The sequence below is a fragment of the Chlorocebus sabaeus genome, chromosome 12 (genome assembly GCF_047675955.1).
Source record: "Chlorocebus sabaeus isolate Y175 chromosome 12, mChlSab1.0.hap1, whole genome shotgun sequence".
Classification (NCBI taxonomy): Eukaryota; Metazoa; Chordata; class Mammalia; order Primates; family Cercopithecidae; genus Chlorocebus; species Chlorocebus sabaeus.
This window is the reverse complement of record NC_132915.1, coordinates 100,693,043-100,712,218: the sequence shown is the minus strand read 5'-3', so window position 1 is coordinate 100,712,218 and position 19,176 is coordinate 100,693,043. Positions and strand designations below refer to the sequence as shown.

Below are 19,176 nucleotides of genomic sequence, written 5' to 3'. Positions count from 1 at the left end.
TGGGCTCCAGTGATCCACCTGTCTCAGCCTCCCAAAGTGCTGGGATTACAGGGGTAAGCCACCACGCCCAGTGAGTTTTTTAAGTCCTTGAATTAACACCTTTGATACATAACATCTACAACTGAAACAAAGTCTTCTTAGTAAATAGCATTTCATTTTTCTCTCCCTGCTTTATACATTTATTGACTCAACACATCACTTGACTTGACGTGACTGCAATGGTGCTGAAAAGTCCAAACCCTAAAGTTCCAAATCCTATAAAAGAAATACCTGTAAGAGAAAGCTGAATCTTGCGGGTGGGCTGCTTGGCTCGCAGAGTCTGGGAGATCATCAGCTGAGATGTTCTGCAGTACCTCGTCACGGGGAGAATCATGTGCACTTTCACCATCACCCAAAACCTCTAAACAAAACCCACCCCCAAGAAATGGATAACCAGGTTCATTTGGAATATTATGGCACTAGTAGGTATTCACAGCAACTCAAGAATAAATTACCATTGACTAACAATAAGAGTTCTCTGGAAAAAAAGAAAGAAAAACTTCAAATACTTAACTGAATTATCAACAGCAACAATTATGTATCAAGAGACTAGCTGCTGAGAAGAGAGTGGTTTTACTTCTTATCCCGATACTAATGCACAACAATGAAAGTCCACATTAACTTAATAAAGTTAACATCTTAGAATCACTGAAGCAGAGAACTGAAAGAGGCTTCAAAAATCATTTTATACCCTCATTTTATAGACATGGACTCCTGCCCAGTCAGAAAATGGCTTGCTCTAAATTCCTTGGTTGGCCAGTGGCCAAGATTGACTATGGGTTCAGGTCTCCTGACTCTCTACTGGAGGTCTTCCTGCTACACCCAAGAGCGAGTCAGGGGACCAACTCACAAATGCAACAAGGTCAGATCTGTGGTTTGCAAAGTTGGTTTCATGTCTTAATCAAGAATATATAATACATGGCTGGGTGCAGTGCCTCACACCTGTAATCCCAGCATTCTGGGAGGCCTTGGTGGGTGGATCACATGAAGTCAGGAGTTCAAGACCAGCCTGACAAACATGGTGATATCCCATCTCTATGAAAAATACAAAAATCAGCCAGGTGTGGTGGCACACACCTGTGGTCCCAGCTGCACGGGAGGTTGAGGCAGGAGAGTTGCTTAAACCCGGGAGGTGGAGGTTGTAGTGAGCCGAGATTGCGCCACTGCACTCCAACCTGGGCAACGAATTAAGACTCCGTCTCAAATAAAAAAACACACACACAAAAGAAATATATAATACAATACATACATGTATACAATCAAAAAGAATAAAAAGTTTGGCCAGGCATAGGACAGAAAAATCGCTTGAGCTCATGATTTCAACACCAGCCTGGGCAACATAGCGAGACCTCATCTCTCCAAAAAAAAAAATTTAAAAGACTAAAAAGTTCCAAAACATAATAAATATATTGAGTTCATATATGAAAATTTCCTTATTCTTTGGAAATAATTTCAAATGCTTCAGAAAAAAATACAGGGAGAGACCAGCCTGGGCAACACGGCGAAGTCCCATCTCTACAAAAAGATACAAAAGTTAGCTGGGCACAGTGGAACGTGCCTGTGGTCCCAGCTACTCAGAAAGCTGAGATGGGAGGATCACCTTAGCCTGGGAAGGTTGAGGCTGCAGCAGTAAACCATGATTGTGCCACTGCACTTTAGCCTGGGTAACATAGTGAGACTGTCTCACCAAAAACACAACAACAAAAAAAAATGCATGTATATATACACATATACACATACACACACACACTCTATATATGGGGAATGTGGCAAAATGTTAAAAATTGTTAAGTCTAGATAGAGGGTAGATGAACGTTCATTGTATTATTCTTTTAATTTTTCTGTTATTTGGAAACTATTCAAAATAAAAAAATACAGGAAATTCTCCTTTCCACCCCCTCTCCCTCTGAGGCTTCCTAGAAGTCTTCCTCAGAGCCAACTAACATTACCAGTTTGCTGGAAGATTCTACCAGGAGATACTCTATGTGCATATAGGCATAAACACATATTTATGCAGTATACTATTTATGTTTATGTTTTCTTTTTTGGGGTTTTTTTTTTGTTTTTTTCGTTTTTTTGAGACAGGGTCTCGCTCTGTTGCCCAGACTGGAGTGCAGTGGCGTCATCTCAGCTCACTGCAACCTCCGCCTCCTGGGATCAAGCGATTCTCATGCCTCAGCCATCTGAGGATTACAGGCATCTGCCACCACATGCAGCTAATTGTTTGTATCTTTGGTGGAGATGGGGTTTTGCCACATTGGCCAGGCTGGTCTCAAACTCCTGACCTCAAGTGACCTGCCCACCTTGGCCCCCAAAGTGCTGAGATTACAGGTGTGAGCCACCATGCTCAGCCCGTATTTATGCTTTTATACATTTTTTCTCTTCATTTATCTTGGGGACTATATCTCATTTTTCTGAAAGCTATTCAGTATTCTATTATGAGGAAAACAGAATCCTTTAAAATAAGTACCAGGTGACAATGGATAACTTGTCCCAATAGTCTGCTCCCATAGCTATACTGAGAGTGCGTAACTGGATAAAATTACAAAGCTGTAGACATTGAAAAAGAACCTCCTCCCATTAAAATATGCCCCAACTCCCTGTGGGCCAGTCACCCCAGATGCAAAGGAGGACAACTCTAAGGCATCTGAACATTCAGGGGTACCCAGGGCTAGTGGGAGAATCCAGAGAAGGACATCAATTTAAACATTTGTTTAGGTAGTCTGTAATTTTGAGGTAGTAAACTGATTCCCTTAGCTATTCTTTCTTTTAAAGGCCACTTAAATTCAGATTACTTTGTCACTATGATATAAAAGTTTATTACTCAAATCTCTGTCATGATTATCACCTGTACTTTCATAGTTTGCCATTGTTCCATCACTGGGGCTGGTCCGTTTAATGGCATTCCTGTATTTGTCCAGAATATCCTCAGCGACCTGAGCTTGTGCACTGAGTCTAGGGCTGGGATCATCTGCAAGGGAAAGGAGAAAGAGAGAATTAGCCCCTTCGGTTTGTACCAACTCTGATGTTAGTATGACACCAGTAGCATAATCCCAAAGGCGGATTAGGAGGTAAGACTTTAAAAGAGCACATATCTCAATGTTAAAAGGCACCATGCAGCTGCCTACTCATCCCATTTCTAGGTCTGAGAGCCTTGCCAAAGCAGGAAATTGGGAAGAGTAGCTCCACCTTCTCATCATCACCAGAATGACAGTGTCAAAGTTCAGGGCAGACTGAATGGATGACAGATTTCTAAAGTGTTTGCACTCAAATCACTGTTATCAGCAATTCATGCTAACAGAACTTCCAACAGTGCATTTTTACATGCAGACTTCATTTATTCGGACATCTCTATGTTGAAGGAGGAAAAAAAAAACTATTCAAACTTAGACTTAAACCCCTTTAAATAATAACAAATGTCTTTTTCCATTCTTCCTTTATGAATCTCTCTCCACGCATTTGAAAACTAACAATATTCATATTCTATTCTCACTAGATCTCACCATGACAGTGCAGCTGCTGGAACAGAGCACTTTTGTGCATGCACTGATGTCAGAGGCACTCCTACAGAATCTAGACATTCTTGGGGAGTGCTGGAATTGTACCTGGGATGCACAGAGAAAAAGCTTATCACAATCACAAATGCAGCACTGTTTACTGACAGGACCATTACTCTTTCAAAATAAGCACATCAAAAATATTATCCTGGAATCTAAAATAGTAGTCAACTGGGTTGTTAAAGCAAGGGATTGCTATAGATCTACAGGACAAAGTTCCACAGTGAAACACAAACTCCTGGATAGACCTAGCCCAGGCAGGTGACCATAAATGTTCACATTCTGGTAGAATCCCATTTTCTAAAAATTACAAAAACACATCAAAATCACTAGATTTTATATATATATATATACACACACACACACATATGTGTATATATACATATACGTATTGTGTGTGTGTGTGTTCGTGTTTGTGTTCACAGCAGCTAATAGCAGATAATATTTATTGAGCACTTACCATGCCAGGAACTGTGCTAAGCACCTTATAGAGATTATCTTAATTACTGATCAAACAACCTTACAGAGAAATATTGTTAACATCCTCATTTTACAGAAGACGAAATCAAGACATACACAAGTTAAGTATCATGCTCATAGGCTCTTCCTTTGTTTTCGTGAAACAAATACATGGTTTTCATGTCTCCGTAAAATTGTAGTAAACTGCAGTTGACCTTTGAACAACATGGGTTTGAACTGCACAGGTCCATTTATACAGTTTTGTGCAATCAAATGCAGACTGAAGATACTGTATTAGGCTGGGCACGGTGGCTCACGCCTGTAATCCTAGCACTTTAGAGGCCAATGCAGGCGGATCACCTGAGGTCAGGAGTTCGAGACCAGCCTGGCCAACTTGGTGAAACCCCAACTCTACTAAAAATAAAAAATTAGCTGGGCGTGGTGGCGCATGCCTATAATCCCAGTTACTAGGGAGGCTGAGGCAGGAGAATCGCTTGAACCCAGGAGGCAGAGATTACAGTGAGCCGAGATCACGCCATGCCACTATACTCCATCCTGGGCAACAGGGCAAGACACTGTCTCAAAAAAAAAAAAAAGAGAGAGAGAGAGAAAAGAAAAAGAAACTACTACGTTTCACAGAGAGCTGTGAAACAAGCATATAGAGAAGGCCAACTTTTCACATACACAGGTTCCACAGGGCCAGCTGCAGGACTCAAGTATGCACAGATTAGGGTATGAGGTGGGAAGCAAGGGTCCTGGAACCAATTCCCTGAGTATGCTGAAGGACAATTGTATATAGAGAGGATTTCCAAAGTAATTAAGTATTTCTGCTATAACAGTATTTGAATTCATAAGAGATTCTTAATAAAATCTGATCTGTCTCCAAATGTAAACTGATAAAGCATTTATCATTACAGAATCTTGTTTTGAAGGGGAAGTACTTTTTGGCTACTGCTTTTTTTTTTTTTTTTTTTAAATAGAAACAAGGTCGCCGGACGTGGTGGCTCACGCCTGTAATCCCAGCACTTTGGGAGGCCGAGGCGGGCGGATCACCTAAGGTCAGGAGTTCAAGACCAGCCTGGCCAACATGGTGAAACCCCGTCTCTAGTAAAAATACAAAAATTACGGCTGGCTGCAGTGGCTCACGAGGTCAGGAGATTGAGACCATCCTGGCTAACACAGTGAAATCCCTTCTCTACTAAAAATGCAAAAAATTAGCCGGGCGTAGTGGCGGGCACCTGTAGTTCCAGCTGTTCGGGAGGCTGAGGCAAGAGAATGGCGTGAACCCGGGAGGCAGAGCTTGCAGTGAGCTGAGATCACACCACTGCACTCCAGCCTGGGCGACAGAGCAAGACTCCGTCTCCAAAAAAAAAAAAAAAAAAAAGAAACAAGGTCTTGCTCTGTCACCCAGGCTAGAGTGCAGTGGCACATAGTTCAATGTCACCTCAAACTCCTGGCCTTCAGCAATCTCTCACTTTGGCTTCCCAAAAAGAGCTGGGATAATAGGCATGTGCCACCTTACTCAGTTGGTTATTACTTTTGAGTGCTGTTGAGAGGTCTGAAAAAGGGACAATACACTACACTATGGCTAAACAGAGTGAGAGCCACAATGTTGCTTATAATCTTTATTTCTATTAACACTGTTCTTAAAAATTTTACCCCCAGAGAATAATTAAAACAAACAAAAAATGCAATACATATAAATGCATTGTGAGTACTAATTTCATAATAAAAAATTGGGAACAATTTAAATAGTCAATGTAAGAAAACGTTTACACTGCAGTAAAACCATGAAGGATTATTTTATAGCTAATAAAAATGATTTGAAACTCAACTATGTCTAGTAGAAACTGGGAGAGGTTTTATAAAATAACTTGGTAAAAAAAGAATACAAAGTGACATGTATAATCTAATTCAGTCAAGAAAAAGCCATGTATAAATATGGAAACAGATTAGGAGATAACAGGAAAAGAATAGTAGTTAGGGTCACAGAATTATGAACAGACTACTAGGAAATTTCCTCCTATGACATCTTTATATTGGTTTAATGATAACTTTCAATGAGTCATTAATAAGGACTGGATAGAAATTTCTGGTCCAGTAAGAAAGCTAACCTGCTTGAATCACAGCCAAAGAAAATGAATTACTTTATGAAAAAGACGTATTCTACTCTGCTTGGCTTCTATATCCAATCTATTGATCTATTTCCAATATCAAGAACCAAGAAAAATATACTGCCTAAAGAGGGTAAATAAAATATAACTCCTTCAAACAAACAAACAATAAAAATAATTTATAACTTCTTCAAAACTATTGAGTCAACATTTTAAAAACATGAGATGTCATTAAGAGTAATTCACTTTGTAAACGCTGGTGTTCTTCTAACATTAGGAACATGTGATAAGGATACAGAAATATTTTGCCAAAAGGACAATGTCTCTCCAACTCTTCCCAATCAGACTCGAAGGTCCTGAAGAGTCATGTGTGATTTGACTTAATACCCACAACACTTAGCACGGTGCCTGGCATGAGTCACATGGTCAACAAGTATTTCCTGACTGAACAGGACAGGCTTGGCTGCTCTCAGCCGGGATCTGTGGCCTGTAAGCACATCTCCTGCTGTTCAAAACCCTTTCTTCTGGGGAAATCACCATTTCAAATAAAGCAAGGACTTACATGCTAGGATATGGAAATATATATAAATATATGGAACTAAACATTAGAATAACAGGCATTAAAATGGGATTCTACCTGTAATGCTGAACTCTTTGACGAGGATGTTATCCTATTATCTATCCCATTTTTAAATAAAATTGTTTAATGAAAAAATTTTTCATTTTAACTTAGTAGAAAAACAATTCAAAATGAAAAAAAAAAGAGGTGAGAAATGAACTTCCCTCTAGACCAGGGGTGTTCAATCTTTTGGCTTCCCTGGGCCACACTGGAAGAAGAATTGTCTTGGGCCACACATAAAATACACTAACACTAATGATAGCTGATGAGCTAAAACAAACAAACAAACAAAAAAAGGGTTCCTGCACAAATCTCATACTGTTTTAAGAAAGTTTATGAATTTGTGTTGGGCCGCAATCAAAGCTGTCCTGCTGTCCTGGGCTGCCTGTGGTCTGCGGTCCGTGGGTTGAACAAACTTGCTCAAGATGCTCTATAGCCACTGGAAACAATACACAGCTATCATACCCAAGGCTGGTCATTAACACTACTCTCAAACTCTCCTTTTAAGGTGCTCATTCATAATGTGCCAAAAAGCAGCTGCAGAAATACAAACGCTTAATCAGGTAAAAACCCAACCCCCAGCTGTATTTTCCTTGGGTCAGATGGCAGTGTTAAAATGGTTCAAGCTGTAAGAAATTAGTAAAGTTTTAAAAACTTTCATTATAATGGTTGGCATTTATGATATTGTTTGAACAAACACTTTATCACAAAAAAGGAAATGATTAGGTAAAACAGAATTTCACTGTGATCCTGAATAATCAAGAACAAACTGTAGATGAAAATAAATGTAGAATTCTATGATCAATGTTAAAGAAAACTATTCCATCAATGATCCAAAGATACAGCATGCACAGCACTAAAACTGTCACCACACTTTCCTAAAAGGCACTGTGTGTCATCATCCCACTAGATGTTGAGTTGTAGGGTATGCCTAGAGGCTCAGGATCAGGGGCCTCATCATAAACGGAGTTATGATAATGAGGATGATGATGGTGGTGGCAGTCTGCAGGAAGAGCACACTGAGGTTTACTGTGGCTGCCAACTGGAAACCACAGAGCTATGAAGAACATACTCCCCACTGTACACACAGACACACTCTTCTAAAAAGGCAACACTTATGGCACCCAAGAAAAAGTGTTATGAAATATGTGCTCTGGGAATGAAGGAGCCAGGAAGTCCATGGGTCTACAAACCTGTGAGTGTTGAGAATCTGTCAGGCCCCAGATCATCTTTGTCTTTTTCTTGTTTTTCTTTCTTTCTAAATGGTATAGGAGCTGGAAATTAAATAAAGTCAGTAGTGTGACATATAACATACTGCACTACTCGGAAGTTAACTGGTGGGCCAACATTTCTAAGTGAAAGGAGGCTGAAAAGTTTAAAAGCTAAGAAATTCCAAGTGTTGACTGATAATTGTCCTTAAAATAGTAATGAAGGTTTTTAAAGGAGCTTTCAGAATCTGCTTTGGAGTCATCTGTCATAGGAAGAATAATTAACAGGAATCCATTGGGACTAAAAGCAAAACCACTGACTCTTAACCTCTGCTCAAAAACAACACATTCAAAACTCCTAGCTTCATTCTCTCCTCCTCATCAAGCGCTTGAGTATGGCGTGAAAGCAGCTCTCCCCAGAGTTCCTGAGTGCCACCGTGCTGAGAAGAGGCCTTTGGAAGAAGTTTCTAGCTTTACTCCTGGATGATCTCTTCTTTCAGGAAGAGATGCTTTTGCCAACTCAAATGATGCCGGGCTGTTCACCAAAAAAGTAAACAATTTTATACAGCTACCTTCCAAAACAAACACTCACTGATATTTACAGTATAAACATTCTCAATGAACATAGACATAAAAAGCTTCAACTTATTCCAGGAATGTAAAGGATGAATTTTCAATGTTTAATTATCAATAGTGTCCCATTTTCCTGCAATAATTAATAGCAATATATATGTCAAAAGTCCTCTATATGTTTAACTTCAATGGTATATGATATTTAAACAATACTGACAGGCATGACTTCCATTTACGACCACTACCACTTCCTGCAAAAAACAAGAACGTTTCTAAAGCTCTGCCTTAGCATTTATCTGAGTGGAACCACTTTCTACACCCTCAAAGTGGCTAGAAACTTAGGCCCAGCAAGTCTTACAGAGGAATTGAGATATTGGCTCTCTGAAAGAGATTCTGGGGCTTTGCTTCTTATTGCTAAGACAGCATTCTAATATTTTATAAAATTACCTTTAGGCATGGCTGAAACAAAACGTTTTCTCCACCAAGGTCTGTTTCTGTCTGATTTCTCATCATCGCTATCTTTGCGTTCTTCAGTCTGTAGAAAAAGTTGGAGGCTTTATTTGGAGTTGAATAGCAGGATAAATTACTAAGAAAAGAATTTCTTTTTGTTTGTTTTTGTTTTGAGACAGGATCTCATTCTGTTGCCCAGGCTGGAGTGCAGCAGCACAATAACAGCTCACTGCAGACTCGACTTCCCTGGCTCAAGCAATCCTCCACATATCAGACTCCCAAGTAGCTAGGACCACAGGTGTCCACACCACCATGCCCAGCTAATGTTTTGTTTTTATTTTGTAGAGACAGGGTCTTACTATGTTGCTCAGGCTAAAAAGGATTTAAGTAAGTTTGTGAAATAAGAAAGCCAGTCTTGTTTGCCTTAAGGCACAACTCCTATTGCCATGTAGGCTGACTACTGGAGCAAGGTAGTTTACCTTTTAAGTACCACTGTCATCCGCTTGAGGGTAGGCACTACTCATTACTGTTAATAAACTGAAGCCTTAATAAGAGCCCGGTATAGACTGGGCACTCGATAAATACTTATGAAATAAGTAAATGCAGTACAAATAAACTCCAGAAGGGCAGTAGAGATGGTAGCAGTAGTAGTAATAATAATAAAACCAAGTGTGTACTATGTGCCAAATACTGAGCATAGTAAGGATATGTATCATCTCATTTAATTTTCACAGTAACCTCAGAGATAGGTCCTGTATTAGGCCCTTTATATCGATAAAAAAAATATGAGACTAAAACAATCTCTTCCTAAAAGCTACATAGCCTATATGTGGCACAGCTGAGACTCAAACCTAGACCTAAGCAACTTCAAAGTTCATGTTTTGATCAAAATTATACTAAGTTATCATTAAAACATGCCAAAGGGGCTGAGCACTGTGGCTCACACCTGTAATCCCAGCACTTCGGAAGGCCGAGGCGGGTGGATCACCTGAGGTCAGGAGCTCAAGACCAGCCTGGCCAACATGGTGAAACCTCATCTCTACTAAAAATACAAAAATTAGCCAGGTGTGGTGGTGCTCGCCTGTAATCCCAGCTACTTGGGAGGCTGAGGCAGGAGAATTGCTTGAACCCGGGAGGAGAGGTCACGGTGAGCCGAGATCGCACCACTGCACTCCAGCCTGGGTGACAGAGTGAGATTCTATCTCACAAAACAAAACAAAAACAAACAAAAAAAAACATGCCAAAGGACAGGGACTGTAATGCCTTTAATAGCCTATCATGTGACCATGGATAAATCACTTAATTTCCATTTTTCATCTATATACCTGGGATAAAGAATTATCAGAACCCCAGCAGAGAGATGAGGGCATCTGTGCCAGGGAAAAGTTAATTTAACAGTGGGGATGAGAAATTGAATACATACAGGGGAGCTGATGGATGCACATGAAGAATAGTGAAAGCAGATTTCTCACTGTTGGAGAAAGGAGTTACAAATTTGGAAAGGAAGAAAGATGAAACAAATTCTGTTGTGTTTGGACTAAAACTGAGTGTGTCAGTGTAAGTTCATGGTCTTATTTATGGAGAAAGGTAGATAATTAAAACACACAGGTAAACATGTGTAACACACACTCCCTAGCTCTATTCACTGAGTAGTCCTGGGAGCAGCAACACCCCTACAGCAAATGAACACTGTATCCAGATCTCAATTTCCAAAAAAGTATTTTTCCTTTTTTTTTTTTTTTTTTTGAGACGGAGTCTCGCTCTGTTGCCCAGTCTGGAGTGCAGTGGCCGGATCTCAGTTCACTGCAAGCTCTGCCTCCCGGGTTCACGCCATTCTCCTGCCTCAGCCTCCTGAGCAGCTGGGACTACAGGCGCCCACCACCTCGCCTGGCTAGCTTTTTGTATTTTTTAGTAGAGACGGGGTTTCACCGTGTTAGCCAGGATAGTCTCGATCTCCTGACCTCGTGATCCACCCGTCTTGGCCTCCCAAAGTGCTGGGATTACAGGCTTGAGCCACCGCACCCAGCCTGCATTTTTCATTAAAAGAAACAAGGTTACTTAAAGAAAGAGCTGACTAGGACAAAGTACAGTATCCACTTGTAACATCTTTGGCCAGAAAGTAAAGATATGCTCAAAGAATAATAGCAGTGCATTGAAAGAACTCAGGTGCCAGCCTGAAGGGGCTCCCACTGGCCTAATTAGGGACAACTGGGCTTCAAAATAAGTAATAGTGACAAACCCTAACCAAGACAGAAAACTGGGCCAGGCACTGTGGGTGGCTCATGCCTGTAATCCCAACACTTGGGAGGCTGGGGTGGGAGGACTGCTTGAGTCCAAGAGTTCAAGACAAGCACCTGGGCAATACAGTCCCCATCTCTACAAAAACAAACAAACAAACAAAAATTTAGCCAGGCATGTGGTGCAAGCCTATACTCCCAGCTACTTGGGAGGCCAAAGTGGGAGGATTGCCTGAGCCTGGGAGGTTAAGGCTGCAATGAGCAGTGTTGGCACCACTGCACTGCAGCATGGGTGATAGAACAAGACCCTATCTGAAACAAACAAACAAACAACAAAACACACACACGCACACACACAAATTTTTTTAAAAGACAGAAAACCATAAGACCATAGATATAATAAGTAGGTAAGTTAAAAATTTGATGGAGAACAGGATAGTTACATGTTTTTTATGTACCCTCTCCCCGAAAACACTTATTAATTATAAAGGGAAAAGAGTAACTTTACAGTGGCAAAGCCTGGTAGACAACATTTCCTCAAATTCTCCAAATGAACACTGTAGAAATGGGACAAATTAAAACTGCTACCTGACAAGGTGCAATGAAAAAAACTGTCATTTCAGTGATATTCCTGCCAAAGATTAATAACCGCAGTCTAATCACAAGAAAACATCAAACAAACCTAACCTGACAAACATTCTAGAAAACAAATGGCCTGTAAATTTCAAGAGTGTACAGGTCATATGAGTCAGGAAAAAAATGAGGAACTGTTCTAGACTGAAGGAGACTAAAAAGGCATGACAACTAAAAGCAGTCTGTGATTCTGAATAGAATCTTCTTACTATAAAAAATGTTACTGGGACAACTGGGGACACATGAATGGGGTGTCATAAGTAGCTGGTAGTAATGTAACAATGTTCATCTGCTGAAGTTGATGGTTGTACCATGAGGTGTAGGAGAATCTGCTTGTTTGCAGGAAACTTACACTGAAGTGTTTAGGGGTACTGGAGCATCATGCGGGCAACTTGCTCTCAAATGGGAAGGAAGTGTTCTTTTGTTGTACTTCCAACTTGTTTGTAACTTTATAGTTGTTTAAAATAAAAAATAGTCATGGGGCTGGGCACGGTGGCTCTTGCCTGTAATCCCAGCATTTTGGGAGGCCAAGGTGGGCAGATCACAAGGTCAGGACATCGAGACCATCCTGGCCAACATGGTAAAACCCCATCTCTACTAAAATACAAAAATTTAGCCAGGCATGGTGGCGCATGCCTGTAGTCCCACCTACTCAGGAGGCTGACAGAGGAATCGTTTGAACCTGGGAGGTGGAGGTGGCAGTGAGCCAAGATTGCGCCACTGTACTCCAGCCTAGGAGACAGAGTGTGACTCCATCTCACCAAAAAAAAAAAAAAAAAAAAAAAAAAAAAAAAACCTCATCTAACATCTCAGAGGAATATTGTAACGCTTAAATAAAATCAGATACAAAATTGCTTGGAGAGAAGCTAAAAGTGTCACAAAAATGCAAGATAGTATCACTATAAAACGAAAGTTGTATAGGTTTCCAATGGTTATGGTTGTGGGCACACTAGATTGACAAATCATCTTTAATCGCCACTACTCTCTATCTGTAATCCTACATTTATATATTCCATGTTAATTTCAGACATCAAGAGAACCAGGCAGGCAGAACACAATTCTTCACGGCCTATATCCCATACCTCTCCTCTTGAGGAGTCCTTACTCGGGGATGAAGATGATGAATGCGGTGCAGCCACCAAAGAAGTAGCACCAATGACTGCAGCTGGAGGGAGTTCTCGCTCTTCATTTCCTGGACGCCGGTTCCAGCTGGGGTCACTCATGGGTCTCCGCACAGAAGATACTATATCAGAGCTCCTGCTTCGAACTAGTCTCTCAGGGTAAGAATGCCTTTGCTTGAATGCTTCCAATTCAGCTGGAGTTAAAACATGGGAACCAAAGTTTGGCAACCTGGCCTCATTTCCTCCCACAGCTCCTTCCAGGATTGGGGGATCTGGTGGTGGATGCGATGGCCTAGCATAGTGAACCTTTGGCCTTACCACAGCAGAAGCCCCTGCAACACAGGAAAAAAAAAAGTTTTGTAACTGAGACACAACTTCTCTAACAAAGGCATTAACAAGGGGGTTTGGTTTCCTCCTCCTGTCTATGACATGAGTGAAAAAGTTCATTTCACTGGTTTACCTTCATGTGAAGACAGTGGATCAAACATGGCCAGCAGAGACTCTGACTGAGAAGGAGGAGAGGTCAGCTGGTGGGCACCTAGAACAGGAAGGAAACAGTGAGACCAAGCCACAACTTAGGACAAATGGTCTCAACACAGTTTAAAGAGTTCTAAGTATTCTCTGATGGTTCCTTTTTTGATCTATTAGAACTTGAGAGGCATACGAGGAAAAAAATAATCAAATAATGATTACTTTCAATTTATTTTCTGTTTTTATTAGTATCTTCATACACAGATTTTCTTTACATTTAAGTGGTCTGGCATCTTTACTTCTAATGGCCAAATGCTAGTATGGTTCATGCAAAGAGAACAAGGCCAGAAGACCTAAACTATCAATGTTTTCAGAATGTCACAGCTTACCTAAGCCTCGCCTTCCCCTCACCTGAAAACACAGGGGGAAGGCCAGGTGTAGGGGCTCGTGCCTATAATCCCAGTGCTTTGGGAGGCCAAGAAGGGAGGACCACTTGAGCCCAGGAGTTCAAGACCAGTCTGGGCAAGATGGTGAGACCTTGTCTCTACAAAAATTTACAAGAACTAAAAATTAAAAAATGAATAAAATATAAACATAGGGGCAATACTATGTACAGACAGGGTATAAATAAAAGGTTGTAAATCTTGAAGTTCTAACACTGCTCTCAGCAAATAACTTTAAAACAGAGAAGTATGTGGAGGATGGAAATTTCAAACATAAAAAAGAAACTATTAATCTAAATGTTTTTAGTCTGAAGCTATTTTTTTTTGTCTGAAGCTATCTTTCCATAATGAATGAGAGTACTATTATGCCTTTTGATTTTTACTTTTGTTCTATAGGTAGATCATTATAAAAGATAGCCTAAAACAGCAGTTCTCAAATTTTGGTCTCAGGACTTTTTTTTTTTTTTTTTTTTAGAGACAGGGTCTCACTCTGTCACCCTGGTTGGAGTGCAGTAGTGCAAACAGCTCACTGCAGCCTCAACCTCTTGGGCTTCAGTGATCCTCTTGCCTTAGCCTCCCAAATAGCTGTGAGCACAGACCTACACCACCATACCCAGCTAATTTTTACGTTATTTTTTGTAGAGACAGGGTCTCACCATGTTGCCCAGGCTGGTCTTGAACTCGTAGGCTCAAGCACTCCTCCCGCCTCTGCCTCTCAAAGTGCTGGGATTACAGGCACGAGCTACCATGCCTGGCCAAGACATCTTTACAACTTAAAAAATTACTGACCCTAAGAGCTTTTGTTTATAGTGGTTATATCTATTGAAATTCTATATTAGAAATTAAAACTGAGGTTTTAATATGTATTAATTCATTTAACATACCCATTAAATGGTAATACATGGGAGTCTCTCTGAATCGACTCTGGTTTGGGAGGCTGTCCATTTTTTTTGTTTTTTTGAGACAAAGTCTCGCTCTGTCGCCAGGCTGGAGTGCAGTGGTGTGATCTCGGTTCACTGCAACCTCCACCTCTTGGGTTCAAGCGATTCTCCTGCCTCAGCCTGCCGAGCAGCTGGCATTACAGGCACACGCCACAACACCCAGCTAATTTTTTGTATTTGTAGTAGAGACGGGGTTTCACCATGTTGGCCAGGATGGTCTTGATCTCCTGACCTCGTGATCCGCCTGCCTCGGCCTCCCAAAGTGCTGAGATTACAGGCGTGAGCCACTGTGCCCGGCCCCATTTTTTAAAAAAAGAAAAAAATTTAATGGTAACACCAAAAAGCTTTTTTTAAAAAAATTAAAAATAACTATTATTTTCCAAAATAAAAAATGAAAAGAATGACACTTCAACATTTTTTGCAAGTATCTTTAATGCACAGCTTAGAACACAGCTGGATTCTCATGTCTGCTTCTGCTTCAATGTGCTGAAAATGTTGCTTTGGCTGAAGGATATAAAGAAAATCTGGCCTCACACGGACATGTAGTTGGAAGAGGAACAATATGTTAGTAGCCTTTTCAGAAAATTGTGGATATTATTCTTTGCTACTCTACCACATCTTGAGAAGTAAAGTTTTTTAAAGGATAGCTACAAGGTAGAATTTGAAACCAAATCAATGAACTTTTTGTCCTCTGTTAAATTCACATTTTTCATATCACCACAAATCTCACCAGAAAAGTCTTTAAAAACAACAGGAAGTTGTCAAACTCATGCAGGCAGACACACGTTTCCAAAATTCTAATTTTTGTCTGAAAGTTTGAATTTCATCACTGGCAACAAACTCTATTAGTTGCTTGTCTTTAAGTAACAGGATCATTTTGTTAATTTTTTTTAATTTTTTATTTCTTTAAAGATGGGACCACAGGCATGCGCCACCACATCTGGCTAATTTTTTATTTTTTTATTTTTGTACAGACAGGGTCTCATTATGTTGCCCAGGATGGTGCTGAACTTCTGGGATCAAGGAATCCTCCAGCCTCAGCCTCCAAAAGTGCTGTGATTACAGGTGTGAGCCAACGTGCCTGGTCATACTCTGTTAATTTTTGAGATGTCTGCCAAATACCCAACTACGTATTCATAAGAAATACAGTTATTCTGTCATTCTTTCAAGTAAAAATGATATTTCATGAAAAATCAAATAAAAATAAGTGGAAACATTGGCTAGTTCAGCTAACAACTCAAATAATCACATAAGTGCTTCTTGAGACATCTCATCATATCTCAGAATGTGGTAAAAATGCAATATGGGTGTTTCCCATTTCTTCACACAGAATATTAAAAAGGTGTATACTCAAGGTTTGAGATGTGATTAAGTAATTTTTATTCCTTCATCAAAGACATTCCTAAGTAAAACTTTTTTTTTTTTTTTTTTAACTGTGAGTGAAGAATACAGTGTGGTGCCCTTGCATCCTGCTAGGGCCCCAGCAAATTTTATCCACTTTGCCTATGCACCATAAGTACAAATGTTGACACAATGAAAATGGACAATAACTTTGATTTTTCTGAAAACAGTTACTTCATCTGCCCTCCTCCCTCAAAGGGTTTTAGGACCTCAGTGGTCCATGGAGACCATACTTTGAGACTGCTGGTTTAGAACAGTGGTTCTTGATTTGTGGCTATCTTGCCCCCCCAAGAGATCATTTGGCAAAGTCTGGAGACATTTTTGGTTGCTGCAACCCCAGGGGGCATAGGGTATATGCTACGGGTAGGGGCCAGAGATGCTTAAACATCCTAAAATGCACAGGACAGGCCCCCACAACAAAGAATTTCCCAGCCCAAAATGTCAATAGTGTTAAGGTTAAAAAACCCTGGTTTAGAACAAAAAAAATTGTAAAAATAGAAAAAGCACCTCGCTGGGCCTAGTGGCTCACGCCTGTAATCCCAGCACTTTGGGAGGCTAAGGCAGGCAGATCACTTGAGGTTGGGAGTTCGAGACCAGACTGACTAACATGGCAAAACCCCGTCTCTACTAAAAATACAAAATTAGCCGGGCGTGGTGGCGCATGCCTGTAATCCCAGCAACTCAGGAGACTGATGCAGGAGAATCATTTGAACTCGGGAGACAGAGGTTGCGGTGAGCTGAGATTGTGCCATTGCACTCCAGCCTGGGCAACAACAGCAAAACTCTGTTTCAAAAAAAAAAAAGAAAAGAAAAGGTACCTCAAAACCTACCATCCAATATATAAAACCACTGCTAGCATTTTGGTATTTCCAGTACTTACTTCATGCATAGGTTTTTAAAAAATGTTTTACTGGCCAGGCGCGGTGGCTCACACCTGTACTCCCAGCAGTTTGGGAGGCTCAGGCGAGTGGATCACGAGGTCAGGAGTTCAAGACCAACCTGGCCAATGTGGTGAAACCCGTCTCTACTAAAAATACAAAAATTAGCTGGGTGTACTGGTGGGTGCCTGTAATCCAAGCTACTGGGGAGGCTGAGGCAGAAGGATAGCTTGAACCCAGGAGACCCAGAAGGCGGAGGTGCAGTGAGCCGAGATCGTGCCACTGCACTTCAGCCTGGGTGACAGCAAAAGACTCTGTCTCAAAAAAAAAAAAAAAAAAAGTTTTATTATTTTGTATGTAAAATTCTACAAAATAAATTCCATGTAGTATGTTCTAGGTTTTTCTCTAAGTCATTTCATATTCCTTAATGCATTTTAAAATAGCTACATAAATTATAATAAGCGGTTACATCAAAATTATTTAGCCATTCCATTTTCTTCAATTTTTAAGTTATTTCTAATTTTCTGCCAACACAAAACGTTATAAAGAACATCTTTGTGCCAAGGACTTTCTCTATATATGGAATTTTTTCATTATGACTGATACCTAGAAGTGGAACTAACCTGACTAAATTTAGAATGTGAACATTTAAAGCCTTAAATAGATATTGACAAAGTATGTCCCAAAGTGCTATACCAATAGATGCAGTCACCAGCAATTTGTCACAATGCCAGTTTCAACCACAAATGTGGTCATTTTTTAAGTCATTCTTATTTCCCCCTCTTACCATGAGTTATTTCATCCATGTCTGGACTAGTGACAGAATCTTTACCCCCAAAATCAGAGCTGCACTCAGATCTCAAGTCTTCAATCTTATTGGGAATATCCTCAGAGGTTGCACTTATGCCTTTAAAAAACAATAGTAAAAAATAAACAGGAAGAAGAACAAAATAACCACACAAAAAGTATATGAAATTTGGAGAAACTGAAACATTCTCGAATTTTGTGTCACAGTTCTATACATGTGAGTTTAGTATTATACCCTTTATGGTACTACTGCTTAAATATACTTACCTTGCTTTACACAACATAATCAGAATCATACAATTCTAAAGTAGGACAGGCTACTAAGAACAGAAACAGTTGTAGAGACACTGTCTGCCAATTACTTCAACAGGCTCCATAAAGCCACACATTAAGTTCTCAAAGATTTCAGGTGCAATGGAAATAAGTTTGTTTCCTGGAAATTACTCAGCTCTTAAATAAAACATATCTCTTTGTATTAACTTTATAAATGGGAGGAGATAGGGGTGAACACCTTCAAATCCCTACTCCTTAAAACAAGACAGACATACCGGACACAACACTGAGGCCTGGTGTGCTGGGGCGGGAACTGACCTCCCTGACATCCGTATCATCAGATGTGCTACCCAGTCCAGAACAGCTCTCCAGTTCTTGTAGACGCTCCTCCTGCTTTAGGTCTGGGGCCTCTAAATAGAAGATAAGAGGTGTGTTACATTTGTGATTCTGTTAGCACACCACAATTTGAGCTTTTGTGACTCAGATAAACAAAGCTACCAGGGCATGAATGAAATCAGTGCAAATATATGTCTAAGTCTAGGATAGTTAACAATGCTAGTTAGATTAAGTGTTAAAGAAGTCAAAGTTGTGATTTTCATCCCAATATAAGCCAGCTCATTGTGCACAGATGAAAATGTGGTTTCTAGATCACTAATGTCACAGAGCATGCTATTGGTTAACACGTGAACTGGACAAGAGAGTATGGAATAGCTTGGTATTAAATCAATCACTTCCTAAAAAGTAACTCCTATGAATACTCAACAGCTGGTGAGCTAATCCTATTGTCCCCAACTGGTCTTCAAACAAGGCTAGCATATCTGAATGCTTTAACATAATAAAACAGGCTAGCCGTGGTGGTTCACGCCTGTAATCTCAGCACTTTGGGAGGTCGAGGAGGGCAGATCACCTGAGGTCAGGAGTTCGAGACCAGCATGGCCAACATGGTGAAATT

The 19,176-nt window shown here is 40.4% G+C and overlaps 1 protein-coding gene across 8 annotated transcripts in view; it reads right to left on the bottom strand.

Moving 5' to 3' along the window:
* The window catches only part of GAPVD1 (GTPase activating protein and VPS9 domains 1), a 108,533-nt gene that overhangs the window by 15,755 nt on the left and 73,602 nt on the right, over positions 1 to 19,176 (bottom strand). For 5 of the 8 annotated variants that reach the window (XM_073021922.1, XM_073021921.1, XM_037994098.2 and 2 more), the window contains 8 exons: positions 18,500 to 18,634; positions 17,932 to 18,051; positions 13,471 to 13,548; positions 12,972 to 13,342; positions 9,017 to 9,104; positions 7,982 to 8,062; positions 2,888 to 3,010; positions 271 to 400 (listed from right to left, as the gene is read on the bottom strand). In XM_073021922.1, the coding sequence (XP_072878023.1) occupies positions 271 to 400; positions 2,888 to 3,010; positions 7,982 to 8,062; positions 9,017 to 9,104; positions 12,972 to 13,342; positions 13,471 to 13,548; positions 17,932 to 18,051; positions 18,500 to 18,634 (1,126 nt within the window). The other 3 variants (XM_037994099.2, XM_008006246.3, XM_037994101.2) reach the window with 2 other exon arrangements.